The sequence below is a fragment of the Trichomycterus rosablanca genome, chromosome 17 (genome assembly GCF_030014385.1).
Source record: "Trichomycterus rosablanca isolate fTriRos1 chromosome 17, fTriRos1.hap1, whole genome shotgun sequence".
NCBI classification, from domain to species: domain Eukaryota; kingdom Metazoa; phylum Chordata; class Actinopteri; order Siluriformes; family Trichomycteridae; genus Trichomycterus; species Trichomycterus rosablanca.
The window spans coordinates 5,488,039-5,502,373 of NC_086004.1; the positions used below are offsets into that span (position 1 = coordinate 5,488,039).

A 14,335-nucleotide genomic window follows, 5' to 3' on the forward strand; every position below is an offset into this window, starting at 1 on the left:
ATTACAGGATTTGACCTTGGACACGATAGGTCAGTGATGTACTAGAAAGCTAATACAATTAAAATGTAATTCTGGCTCAGATAAATAATATCCAGATGGTTTGGGTAAAATCAGACTGAGCCTTGTTTTCAGTCTGGGAGGTCAATGCAACTCAAATAAAACCATCTGATCCTCTTCGATCCATCTGTTCTCTGTGATCTGTGACCTAGCGTTTTCAAATCCGAACCCAGAATAAACCATCCCGTACAACAAAGGCATATGTGGAGAAGGTCAGGAGGATTAAGCTTTAAATATGAAAGAGACGTTTGTATGTGTGATATGAGCAGATTACTTGTAGTCAATTAATCCACGAAACTTGATGGTCATGTCAGATGTAGAAATGGACTGCTGAGAATTTGAAAATGGAAACAGACATTGTGCTTAATTAAGCAGTTTTAGTAGATTTATGTCTGAGAGTTCATTGTTTTATCAAAATTAGTGTTTGTGTGAAATCTATCATACCTGCCTGCAAGTTTGAGCTGGTTGTTAAAAAGCTACAGTCTCTCATCCAGCTTCCTGGTGCTACTCTTTATGTAATAATTTATAATTATTTACATAATAACATATGATAACCAATCTCAGCAGGCACACTGTTAAAATGAACACTTCACAATTATATTAATGTCAAATCAACAATTTACATTCTCAGCAGATTCGGTGGCGCCCCATAGTGCCACATTGCTTGCTTTAGTAATCACTGCCATGCAGTATGTCACAATAACAGCTTAAATACTTCACCTGCTCTTACCTCTTGAACTCATATTCCCTTCAGGACATTTACTAATCTTTCATTTTGTATCAAGCTAATGTATTTATCCTGCTAGCATGGCAAGGATTCGTCCTGTTTAAACCGATTATGTGATTATTTCCACAGAAAATATGAAGTTGATTAAGTATTGCTGTATTGGTAGAAATGTTGAAAGTAGGAAAACATGAGCATGTGTTACAGTTATGAATGGAAAATGTCTTTAGGGTAAAGGACGGCTTCATGTAGGGTTACAAAATGTGAGTGTTAGCATGCTGTTCCTAAAGGGTTATTTATTCTTTATGTCAACGTTCCTACACCACAAGGGACTTTCTGGCTGTTGACTAAAGCACCATGGTGTGTGCTATGACCTCAAGATGTCATATATAGGAGGGTATTTTCTTCACTGGTTTTAACAAACCAACATTTACTGTGTCATTGGTCTCAAGTATTGATACTGTTTCTTTTAAATCAGTGTAAGATAATTGATGAATGTATTATATTTAGGAATAGGTATCAACAAATACTTCAAAAAATTTGAAAATAAAAAACTTTAAAATAAAACAATGATTTTTTTTAATTAAAAATACTCTACTTTTTCTTTATTTAGTTGTGGGAGACATTTTACAATATTAATAACTGCAAAAAATGTCATGTCCATCAGTATTTGAGAATCACAAATTTTCTTTGTAAATAATGGCACAGGGGCACAGTTTTTACTTCAGGCCCAAGCTATGTTCAGTATAGTCACAACTCCACAAAATGTATTTACAAGCTTGACCAGAAAAGGTAAACATCTAAGCCTGTTGTAAGCATGATAGCATCACTTAGCTCTGTCTAGTTACAGGCAAGCCGTAGCCTAGTGGTTAAGGTATTGCACTAGTAATGAAAAGGTCCAACCACTGCCAGGTTGCTCCTGTTGGACCCTTGAGCAAGGCCCTTAACACTAAATTGCTCAGACTGTATTCTGTAACTGTAATGTAAGCCGCTTTGGATAAAGGCGTCTGCTAAATGCTCATTGTGAGAGTGCTAGCATCTGTCTACTCAGTTACATACAGACTTACTTTCACAGAAACAAATTAAATTCAGCACATTCAAATTAAATCAACAAAATGTAAACATAAATGTATTACATAGGGAATAAGGCACAACAGGATGTGCTGTCATAGCAAAATAATACATCACAAGTGGTGTAATGCTGCTATTATTTACTTTGTTTAATACTCTTATATTACAGCAACATACCAACAATCACACTTTTACTTTTAAAAATAATCTTAGAAAAAGACTTAAGCTTTGTCAGCTTTAGAGCTGTTATAAGAACCATAGAATAGCAAACAGTAATAATCCACTTCCTCGAGACCTTAAGGCATCCTGGTCATCTGTGAACATCTACAATCCATTGCAAATATTTACTTTGCAATGTATGGCATGTTAAGGCTATGTATTACATGTAGCATGTTACACACCTGTCAGAAAGGGCTGTCATTAGGGCTTTATTGGGGCTTTAGGGATAGCAATAAGGCTTTATGGATAGGATTAGGGCTTTATGGACAGGGTCAGGTCGCTACTTAATCTGATTAAGTAGTCATAATGCCAAATCAACCAATGTTTTCTGTTTTGCTTCAGGAAACACTATAAATCCAGCTGATCTGCTCTACTGATGAGCTGATAAGATCTTAGTGATGTTCACCCCATGCACCAGATCAACACTACAGATTCTTTGGTTTCAGATAGTATTTCATTTTTAATGTGCGTTTCCATCCTTCTAAAAACAGAAAAACACAACTGTTTTATTTTTCTCTCCAGCCCTGTAAATTCTGTCATAAAGCAGATCTGTGTTTGCACTGGAGCTGCATCAGGGGATGAAAGTGAGATCTACAGAGAAACAATGAAACCTGAAATGCTCTGCTGCTCAATACAATACAGCCACTCAACCATTCAGCCTGAGTAAAGACAAAACACATGGGGCACGACTGGAGAGTCTGTTTTTAAGAATAAAGGATTTGTTTTTTCTACATATACAGCTTGTCAGTTCCATATAAATACCAAACTTTGCCAGGCTTCACATGACAGACTACTACTCATCACTCAGGGCTAGATCTACTGAGCCTTTTGTGCCTGCTTTCAGACACAGTTAGGGGTGGCATGGTGGCTACAACAAACAGACACAATTAATGCTTATTTGGCACACAAATTGCTGATATGTCATGTACTGTCATGGACATATTTATGCAGCATGAGAAAGAATTGTGTAAAAAGTGGCAGACACAAAAAATGGAAAAATATTTTGTTAATTTTTATTATTAATAAAAATTAAGCAATTGGCCCCAGTTAGTTTTGTATATAATTTCTTCCAGCAGAAACATTTGTGAAACTGTCGCAATGCAAGATGTGAATTATTAGCATCATTAAATCCATTAAACTTGTTAGGATTCTGTTAGTTATAATCACATGTTATTTTGCTTGTAAATGTTAAATAATTTGATTTTGAAATTGATCAAAACTTTGGTTTGTTGCGTGTTTGTTGATCCAGAAAACTGGACCAATTATGCACACGCTGTGTTTTTATAATGCAGTTGGTATATATAATATAATATATAGATGTCACCTTCATTTCCCCAACACAATTCTCTCCTAATTACCCAACAGCCTCTTCTTCACCAACCCCTCATCCTTTCCTCCCCGATCCTTCCCCTATTTCTAATTTAAAGTCAATCTTAGCCTCCTTGAGTTGATCTCTTTCACAAAGTGTTCTCATTTCTGCAAAGTGTTCCCCACTTTCATGCAAACTGAATGCAAACAGGAGCATTATGTAGAACCCATCAGGCTGGTACTGAAGCAATTACAGACTTGTAATGAGAAGACCAACATCTCTGAACAGCAGCTGAGCCCCTATGCTGATAGGAGAAAAACAGGAAATAAGGGACAGGGCCGGGATGTTAGACTGGTTGGAAGATAAACACTACAGCGAAGCTACTTGACTGTCTTCTTGAGGCTAAAAAGGAAGAGAAGTGGGTAATGAAGCTGTCTTGTTGGCATAATGTACTGATATGAGATGGCAGACTTCAATACTGTTAAATTACCGGACTTAAATAATTCACTTAGGAATAAAGAGTTCCTGAATCAGTGAGAAGAATGACTATTGGTAGAGCCAAAACACTTTATATGGAACAAAAGTCCTAGCAGTTGTAATAAATGAATGAATGAATGAATGAATTAATGGATGGATGGATGAAAAGCCACTCTTATTATGCCAACTTGCATGTTAAAGCTGTGGGAAATGTGTTTGTATGCAGATCCTGCACATTAGATTTGGATATAAGTATATATAAGGTTTAAAAGCTATGTGAAATGTAGCTGTAGACAGAGACCCTGTAAAAGGAAGGACTAGAAACTATAAAATGTGGTGCAGCTAGCACACAGTATGTCTATGAATCAAGTGTCTGTATACAAAGCCAACAGAATACAAAAGCATTAAAGTTCTGAAAACAGAGCAGCTGAGTGTAGTTCTAGTTCTTATGTGATAATTAAATAGTTCAGGAAGAGAAGAGCCTGTAGGCAAAGACAGCCCAGGTCATGACAGGGGAAAGTTCTAGAAGCTGTAAGGAGTGTCTGTGAGTGGAGTTCACTAAATGTATGTGTAAGGAATATTTTTTTAGTCTGTAAAATGTGTCTGTGCATGAAACCCGCACATTATAAAGTAGAATGTAAGAAAGTTCTACAACCTGTTTGAAGAGTGCTACAGGATAAAAATGTTGTACATATTGTGGAGGGCAGCCGGCTTGCCGTCATAGAGAAGTAAGCAAGCTGCCATCTTTGGTTCTTCCGGGACCCACCGCCTGCTTATGTCACGGTATCCTGTGTTGCAGTGCACCCACGGTCGGAACATTAATAATGGTTAAAACGGGTTTCATGGTTGAGTTATGGCAGGCGAGTTTGTGTAAATAGTTGTGTCCCAAATGATGTAATGCATTGTTGAGCTCGTGTTGTTTTGAATTTGTGAGTTACCTTTTTCGTTTAATGTGCTGTGTCCAGTGACCTCTGTGTTCTGTTCATTTGTTTGTTAAGTGGCAGGGATCAGCCGGACGTCAGATCTGGCCTCTTCCTAAATTAAAGAAATTCCTCCTACAGTAAAAGAGCGTTATGTTTCCTTACATCTCACTGATGCCACAATATAGAAGTGAGTATTTACGTTTAGGTTAGAGGAGCACTCGTGGTGCGAGCTGCTGTAAAATAAATGAAGGCAGAAGGCAGAATACCTACTAAATTCTGATTCAGTACACTATATGAGGGAAGAAGGTTCTAGAAGCTGTTAGATACGTGTTTATCTTCAAAAAGGTGCAGAAAAAAGTAAATTAATTTATATATACATACACTGCATGGCCAAAAGTATGTAGACCACATACCTATTGCTTACAGGCGTAAAATAAAATAAAAATTACCTGCTCTCAACTGTGTGGCAACAGTTTGGGGGCATGACTGTGCCTCTGTGCACAAAGCCTGGTCAGTAAAGCGAGTTTGATGAATAGGGTGCAGAGGAAATCCAGTAGCCTGCATAGAGCCCTGACATTAACTCCAATTAACACCTTTAAGATGAACTAGAACGTCAATTAATGGACAAGCCTTTCTGGCTAATGCTAGTGCTTGACCTAATAAATTGTCTTTTAACTTAATGGGCACTTTTTTTAGAGACACACTTGTTTAAAGCGATGGTGGCTGTTATAGCTGTAAAATTGTTTGTGTGTGTGTGTATGTGGGGGGGTCCATTTAATAGCTTTCTTTTCTTATATTTTGTGCTGACTTTGCCCATATGCTATGCCCATATCTTCACAAAAGCTCCAGAAGTTTTTTAGTCCTTGCTTTACCCACAGATACTCTTTTCACAGCTTCTACAACTTCCTTCCTTTGCGTTACTTGGCGACATGTATAAAAGGAACTAATTACTAATACATTGTACTTTTGTCTCTTTATGTTTTTTTCCTGGTGTTCATGCAGAATGATTCATGGAGCGAGCTCTACTCCTTTGCCCTGTTCAAGGCCATGAGCCACATGCTGTGCATCGGGTACGGACGCCAGGCGCCAGAGAGCATGTCTGATATCTGGCTCACCATGCTGAGTATGATCGTGGGAGCCACCTGTTACGCCATGTTTATTGGCCATGCCACCGCTCTCATCCAGTCTCTGGACTCATCACGCCGCCAGTACCAGGAAAAGGTGGGTGCCGCACTCGCACAACACACACCTGCTTGTTTTATGTGTTATCGCTCGTTTGATCTTGACAGATCAAAGTAGGCAGCTATGGCCTGTTTAGTGAGAGTGGGTCTGCTCAAATTGACCACTCTGGGTGTTCTTGTCAATCTGGCGTCCCTCTTGTCTGATCCGTTGTTAGCTCCGCCTGATGCGGTAATGGCTAGCTCTTTGATTCTAATAGTGGCATCTGGCATTTGTTTACCACAGTGTTCCCATTTTTCAGCTCTTCTCCTTGTGTCACTAGCTGTTTGGCATCCCACCAGATCTCTGTGAGATTTATTGTGTTTCTCTCCAAGTTCCATATCTGATTTTTATAATCTCATTTTCTGAAGAGATAGAATCAGTGAGTCACAGTGTGATGATCTAAAAGAAAGAAAAACTAATTTCTCATTGACAATGCAAACAAAAGTAAGAGCTTTGTTATTCTTTATTAATGGAAGGTTCTTCAAGTCAGCAGTCAGTTCACATCAGAGATGTGACAGTGACGCAAACACCACAGATAAGAATACAAGTAAAATTCCTTTCCACCCAAGGACACAGGGCATTCAAGTCAGACATTAGCCATCGTATAAAGACCCTGGATCTTAATTCTCACATGCTTCTTTATATTCCATGGTATTAGGATAAGCTATGACTCAAAACTCAAGATTAGCAGTGTGGTAGCATTAAATCTGACCCTCTGACCTTATGAGCCATTCTGCTGCTTGTGGAATTAATCTCTATGATATGGGATGAATCATACAAAGGGCACTTTAAGTGGCATTGCCCACAGCAGAAATGGTTTGGGCCATTCTAAACTAAACTAAATTTACAAGAGTCATTCTTAAAGGGAACAACTGATGTACACTTTTTTTCTTTTTTTATTTACACTTCAGAGATTTGTTTTCCCTGGTTTTCTCTTTGCATTGTCCCAATTTAGTTAACTGACCTGTGCACCTTTGTTATCTCTGTCTGCTGCTGCAGATTCCTACAGAGAGCCTTAGAACGCTTATCAAGAGAAATCTGTCCCTTCTATAGGTACTTTGACCAGAAACTAAGAGTGGCTGTTGCAGCAGTAAGAAGACAATTGCCTCCATCAGCCACAGTCATTTGTGTCTGTTGAGTTCCCGGCCAGGCCAGTAAGACCAGAGAGACTCAAACCTGACTTGTGACTGCATTGTTCCCATTCAGAACTAAAAAAAGGTGGTGCAGTGAGATTATACGCTAGCAAAAAAGCACTGGGATTCTGAACTACCCGAGTTTGAACCTCAGCTCTGCTACCGGTTGGCTGGGCGCCCTCTAGCATGATTGGAAATGCCTGCAGTGGACAAAATTGGCCAGTAAAGTCTGCCGTGTGGGAAAAGACCAGACTGAAAGTGGGTGGGGTCTTCGACGCTGGTTAGGAGCCTGAGGTTCTTGTACAAAAGTGGAGGAATGCCAGATAGAAAGACCAGTGCACGGATCTCTGCATGTGTGGGCGAATAAGAAGGAGTCGGTGGACTGGGCACGCCTCGGAGGGAGCAGTCATGACCGGTGTCTCCAACAGCAGAAGACTTTGCTAAATTGGGAGAAAATGCATAAACAAAATAGCAAGAAAAAGATGGCAACTAAGATTTACTTCAGACATGACAGTAATAATGAAGTAGAACAAGAGTTGCACAGTGGCACAGTTAACAAAGTGTGGGTTACACAGAAATAAAAGTCCTTGGGACATCTTGTCACTGACTATAGAGACATGTTTTCCTTGTGTTCACATGAGTTTCCTTTATCCTTTTATATCCATAAATAATCAATAAATGCAGTTTATCTGCATTATCCAGTCCCCTCTGACTCTTAAACTAGATTTCCTAGAATGCCACTCCAATGTTCCACATTTTTGATAACATCTGTAGTAATGATGTGACACAGCACAGGAAAGAGTCAGTGATAAGATCTCGTCAAATCTTCCCACAGGCGACAGGCATTCCTCTTTATGAATTATTATCCAGCAGAGCTAGCGAGAAGCACAGACCGGGGACCGTCTGATACCGGGACACTTATGGCAACAGAGCTGCAAAACACACTTAAGGGTCTGACAGAAACTTCAAACAGGATAAGATGTACATCAGGAAAAATGCTGGCTTTGCTTCCATCATACAGAGCTAACAGACGTAAAGCATCTTAGTGCTGGGTATGAATTAAGCTGAGAGACTATGAAAGCTCTGAAATTGAGTAGTACTTGCAGATATCAGCACATGAATGTTGATTTAGCATCAATATAAGTTAATAAGCTATGTGCTAACTTGTATTTTCTCAGTTCTCCACAAGGCGGGAACTTCTGATTTATTTAAAGATACACCCTGGGAATAATTACATTTATACTGAATTATTAAAGAAGGGTTTGTGGCGCCCAGGTGGCGCAGCAGGATATCCCGCTAGCACACCAGCGCCGAGATTCTGAACCCCTTGGTTCAAAACTCGGCATTGCCACCGGTCGGCTGGGCGCCATCTCGCAGGCATAATTGGTAGTGCCTGCAGCAGACACTGATAGGCTACTGTTTCTGCTAGGGCAGGATGACCGGACTATGTGGGACTAGAGAGATGATGACCAGACTAGAGAGGCGATGTGAAAAAGTGCACAGGTGAAAAGTGCACAGGTGAAAAAGGGTTTCACTAAGGGCTGCGTGTGGGCGGAGGAGGTGTGAGCAGCAATATACCCACCTTGACTGCAATCAGGGATCCCCCAGCAGCGGAATACAAATTGACTACGCTAAATTGGGAGAAAATGGATAAATAAAATAAGAAAAAAAGAAGGGTTTGTCATTGACTATATAAAAAGATAAAGGTCTGTTCCATAATCATGACTGCCCCAATGGACAACTGATTAACTGATTAGCTAATGGATCTCCACTTAATCTTGGTCAGAGTCACCATTGGTCCTAAACCTAAGCATATAGTAGAAATACACCCAGACCAGGGTTCCAGTTTATTGCTGGGCATCACAAACTTACTCACTTATTTCAGTATCCACAACTTTAGAGTAATTGGCAGTAATCAGTCCACCTACTAGTTTGGAAGGACAGATTAACCCAGAGGAAATCCGCACGGATATTGCCAAGTTTCACACAATAAATAAAACAGACATTAAACTTGGGTTGCTGCCTCAAAGTGCCAACTATTTTCCGAAACTACAACAAGCCTGCATGCACACATTCATAAACACACAAATTCAACTTACACCCTGATACAAACAGCTCAGGTCTGTTTATAGCCCGTGGTGGCCCGTAGGTGCCAGGTTCTACTGTGTTTGTGTGTGTGCATGCATGTATCTGTGATTATGCAAGCATCTCCAAAGTCCCTGTTTTCTCACTCGTAATTAGACAGTCCCTCGTCACCCAATCAGTCCCGCACTGTTCTGTACAGACTGATTCTCCCTAACCAGTACAGCAGCAGGACGTTAACCATTATGTAACAGCATTATTCTCCTCTCAGACTGGACACAATGCTGCTAAACAATGCACTGTCCATCAGAGACAGGGCGAGAGTTCAGGAATAGGCCCCATTTTGCATATTTTGTCCCTCTGAGCAAAATATAGATGTAACAGTGATGCAACAATTTCGCTTAACTGCCAAAAACCTAAAGAAAGTGGATTGCTAATCTGATTCGCCCCTGAGTGTGATTAATCAGTGAGTAGGTGAGTATGCAATACCCTGCAATAGACTCTAAAGGCAAAAATCCATAGTAGGGCTTCAGCCATGCCCCTCAGGCAGAGCCAATTATGCTTGTGTAGATGCCCGGCCGGCTAATAGCACCGCTGAGATTTGAACCTGGATCTCAGTATAATAGATTGCTGTGCCACCCAAACACCATGAGTAAACATGTCCAAGTACAAGTACAAGTACAAATACATTTCTATGGTTATGCAAAGTACAAAAATAATATGCCCACTTCAGTACAATCACTGCTGTTAATAAAAATAAGATAATCAGGCCTAGAGCACTGTGGCTCAAATCCACTGTGGCGTTTTGTTGTGTCCCAACTGTTTAGTGTGAGTGGCAATACACAAGGCAGCACATGTTCCATAATAAATATCTATTTAATTTCCTGGTCTTATACCATGGTCATGACATCAATCACAATATTACAAACAAAGCTCAGTGTTATTGTATTATAATGTATTTTAATATATAGGCAGTAAATTATATAGCTAAAGCTTACAGTTTGATTAAATTACTGTAAAGATGTTTTGCTGAATGGATGAAGCGGATTATCTGTAACGTAGCTGTAGTAACAGCAGCGGATAAGCTTTTAATGTTTTTATTTATTATGCAATGAGTTTAATCTACATGATCTACCAGCTGAGCCCAGTGTGAACTTCACATATGAGCTGGGTGGATATGAAAGCACTTAGATCCAAAGCTAACAACACAGAATTAGCAGGGGTCAGGGGTAACAGGCCCTGGAAATGCAGAACTGCTGAACTGTATATTTATGATCATTTATTATATTTGAAGCACAAAATAGAAATACTTCATCTTATTCTATTCTTATTCAGCCGCTTTTGTTTGTGTTATTTATACTTATTTATACAGTTCATATATCAAGTTTTAATAAATGAACACTCAGTGTTTTCTGGCTTTGTATTTTTAAGCATGAAAAAACACTATATAGCCAAAAGTATGTGGACACTTGACCATGAGCTCGTTCATCATCCTAACTAAATATGGATTTTACAAAACTAATATGCAAATAAAAAAGGGAAAATGTATTGATCTGTAACTAATTAAATGTGTAATTGTGGTCACGGTTTGCACTTAGAGAAAAGTAATTCACTTTTTGGTGCCTGTGGCTTTCTACCTGCATCACACATTTATGTTATAGATTTTTTTATAACAGTGTGCCATTGTGATTTATTCTGTTTTTAGTTTTTGATAATGATAATGTTTTTAGCATATTGATTATTCTTTTATTAAAACATTTAGAAATCGAACTACTTTATTACAAACCCCATCTTCGGAAAAGTTGGGTCATTTTGTAAAACGCAGTATAAACAAGAATCTGTGGTGTGTTATTTATTTTGATCCTTTACTTAACTGTTAAGTGTATAAAAAAGATTTCACTGATTAATTGCATTGTATTTTGCAAATATAAACAGAATTTGATGCCAACTTAATTAATTACACTTTTTTATTCTTTGGGATTTAAGTTTTTAATTGATGCAATTTTGCAAGTTTTGTCCAGTTTTGCTTGATAGAAGACTTTAGCTGCTTAACAGTCATGATTGTTGTTACTTGTTTCTCCTTTTTATAGTGTGCTTTGCTTTTTTAATAGTAGAGAGATCTGAACTGCAGGCAGGCTGTTCAAGCACATGTACTTTTTGTCTATGAAGCTGCATTGTTAAAATGTAACAAGTACTTCATTGCTGTATTAGCTATAAGAGCAGAAGTGGTGCTGTAGTCCCCCTAAAACTGAGTACAGAGAGTTAACCAATAAAGTAGCTACTGTTTTAAACACACTGTACAGGATGTTTTGTGTGAATTGAGACACAACCCTTCACCTTGCTGGCTAAAGCAGTTCCTGTATTAGCTGTATTAGGTATTAGCTCTATTAGGCTGCTCCATGGACAGTTTTAACCAAATATGTTATGTTGAGTATTTGTATGGATTTGATTTAGCTTTTTGCCTCAACATTTGTTATTTGTTTTATTGGCATTAATGATATGGGAAGCTTTTTTTTTTTTACTATGTATTAGTTCAATAGCTGTTAACAAGATGTTGTCAAATTTGGATTAGTGAATTAGTTAAAATTAAATAAATTAACAAGGATGTTCTTTTGTTTTTGCTTGAGTAATTCATTTGTGTATGTTTCCCCTTACTGTTTTTTTCTGTACAGTTGTCCAAGGGTAGCGGCAGGATCAGTGAGCGTACAGTGCTAGAAGGACTAGAAAGATAAGGAGGAAGGACATTGTGGAAGCCTTTTGGTGTATTAACTTTAATCATATTTATTTCATTAAGATTTAATTTAGGATTTCTTTAGGATAGGATGTGGATTAGAGGAACAAAAGGTTGGCAAAAAAGTTCTAAAATTAGCTCCCAGGAGATGATAAGTGATTAACAATGTGTGCATGTGTGTATTTATGTGTGTCTGAATCCTAGACCGCTGTAATGAGGAGAGGTCACTGGAAATCAATACAAATTTAGCAACTCTAAATTTTAAATGTATATGATAATGTACCAGCATAGTAACACTTTAAAAAACAAACCTCCAGACAAATGCTGTGCCAGTGCAATCACTGGTTTATTTAAATGTGGTGTTAAAAAACATCTGGTTAATCGGCTAGATTTCAGGATTCATTCGTATCACTGGCACTGGATCTAAATTTATCAAATAGATGTAAGACATGTTAGTGTAATGTGCCCTGTTTTGGATTTTGGATGTAGAAACCAAATACAGCATTTCGGTGAAGGAACACCATGCTAACAGTTGAACATGGTGCTCATTGTGTGATTTGGTAGGGATATTTTGCTGTGTCTTGCTGCTATTGAGATAAGGATAAATTCTACTATATTAGAAAATAATTGAGACTGTAAGATCATCTGTCTATGAGCTGAAGTTGAGGTGTAATTGGGTTATTCAGTGAATGTGCAATTGCACAGGCAATCAGAAAGAGAGCAATTATTTTTTCAGTTGCAAAACTGGTTAAAGATTTTTAAAGACATCCTTGGTTATAATGTGTAAGCATTTTCCTACATTTTATAGCAGTTTACAGCAGTGCAACAACAGCAATGTTTTTCTCTACTGACTCTAATGAAGCTGGTCACCGAAGTATTACCTTAAAAAGTTATCTACTGCCATTTTAAGCATCTAAAGAACCCTTGAGAAAGACTGGGATGGAATCACTGGTTTTATTCTGTATTACAGCTCACCAATAAATGGCATTAGCATGATTAACTATTTATCAGGGCAGCAACAGAAATAGAACAGCACTGTTTTACTCACGCTCCACCAACAATGCAGTCCCACATGCTTCAGCGTCTACCACATTCACCATAAATAACCCAGTCTGATATCTCCCAACATAGCAACAAAGCCCATCCAGGAAAGCAGGGTTGTTTAATTACGAAGCCTATCTGCATGTAATGCTCATCACTATGGTTCTTGCTCAAGTGAGCACACCAGATTAAAATGATGAAATGGAAATGAACAAGCCGTTGTTCTTTTTTTCTCCTCAGTACAAACAAGTGGAGCAGTACATGTCCTTCCACAAACTTCCAGCGGACTTCCGGCAGAAGATCCATGATTACTATGAGCACAGATATCAGGGCAAGATGTTTGATGAGGAGAGTATTCTAGAGGAACTAAATGAGCCTCTGAGAGAGGTAAGGTCAATTGTTTTGTGTGTTAAATGTGCTAACTAAATGGTACATAACAATTTGCTAACCAATTAAGATCTAAAAAGATGTGAGAAGAGTATTCAAGACAACCACAATATATTAAGAAACGAAGTTTAAGAATCTGTAAGAAGCAAATAAAGCCGCCAGCACACTATATCAAGGCCATAATCACAGTCATGCCCATGCTTCCTCATATTCAGATATACTCACATCCCCCACAAGTAAAAGTACTGATGTAAAAATAATAAATAAACATATTCCATTCACTAGCTTTGTGTAATGTTAGGATACATCAGTGTTCCAATCAGTTGTTGGTATGGCAGGAATGTTTTAGATTGGCAGGAACCCCCTTACCCCCTTCTCTTTCCTGTTAGATTTGTTCACCCCCAGTGTTTAATTTGTGGTTATGGCCTTGTACTACATATGAATATAAAGTTTAAAAGACAATATCATCAGACCCAGCAGGAAATAAAGTTGTATATGGCCAAAGTCAGAACATGATATAAAAAAATAGCATTATAAAACCTGTGAGCAGCTATGGATGAACCATTCTCTCTTTCTGAAGAGGAAAAAACTATTAATTGTTGGTGCCTATTAGAGAAGCCAAAACACCAGAAAAAGAGTGGAAAGTTCAAGTATTAATTCTAATGTCAATGTGCAACTTTAAGCAAATACATAGTTAAGGTACAAAGACAAGAAGGGAAGATTAGTAGTGTTAGTGTTCTAATTGTAGCTCTTATGGTGACTTGCTATCTAATTATTTAACTTGCTTACCAGTTTGTAGGGAAAGAACACTTTGTGCTATAATAAGAGTGTTAGTCAGATGTGCTAGTACAATATGAACGTTAAGAAGGTTCTAGAAGACGTGAGAGGAGTGCAAGTGGTAGTTCAGTGATTAATATACTGGAGTATATTAATGGAGGAAGTTGCCAGTGTTGGGTCAAC

General features: G+C 38.3%; 1 protein-coding gene across 1 annotated transcript in view; it reads left to right on the top strand.

The window, feature by feature from the left end:
* The window catches only part of hcn2b (hyperpolarization activated cyclic nucleotide-gated potassium channel 2b), a 36,804-nt gene that overhangs the window by 16,451 nt on the left and 6,018 nt on the right, over nucleotides 1-14,335 (top strand). Inside the window, exons 4-5 of the mRNA XM_063012446.1 lie at nucleotides 5,783-6,001; nucleotides 13,229-13,375. Of these exons, the coding sequence (XP_062868516.1) occupies nucleotides 5,783-6,001; nucleotides 13,229-13,375 (366 nt within the window). The remainder of the gene's footprint in view (nucleotides 1-5,782; nucleotides 6,002-13,228; nucleotides 13,376-14,335) is intronic.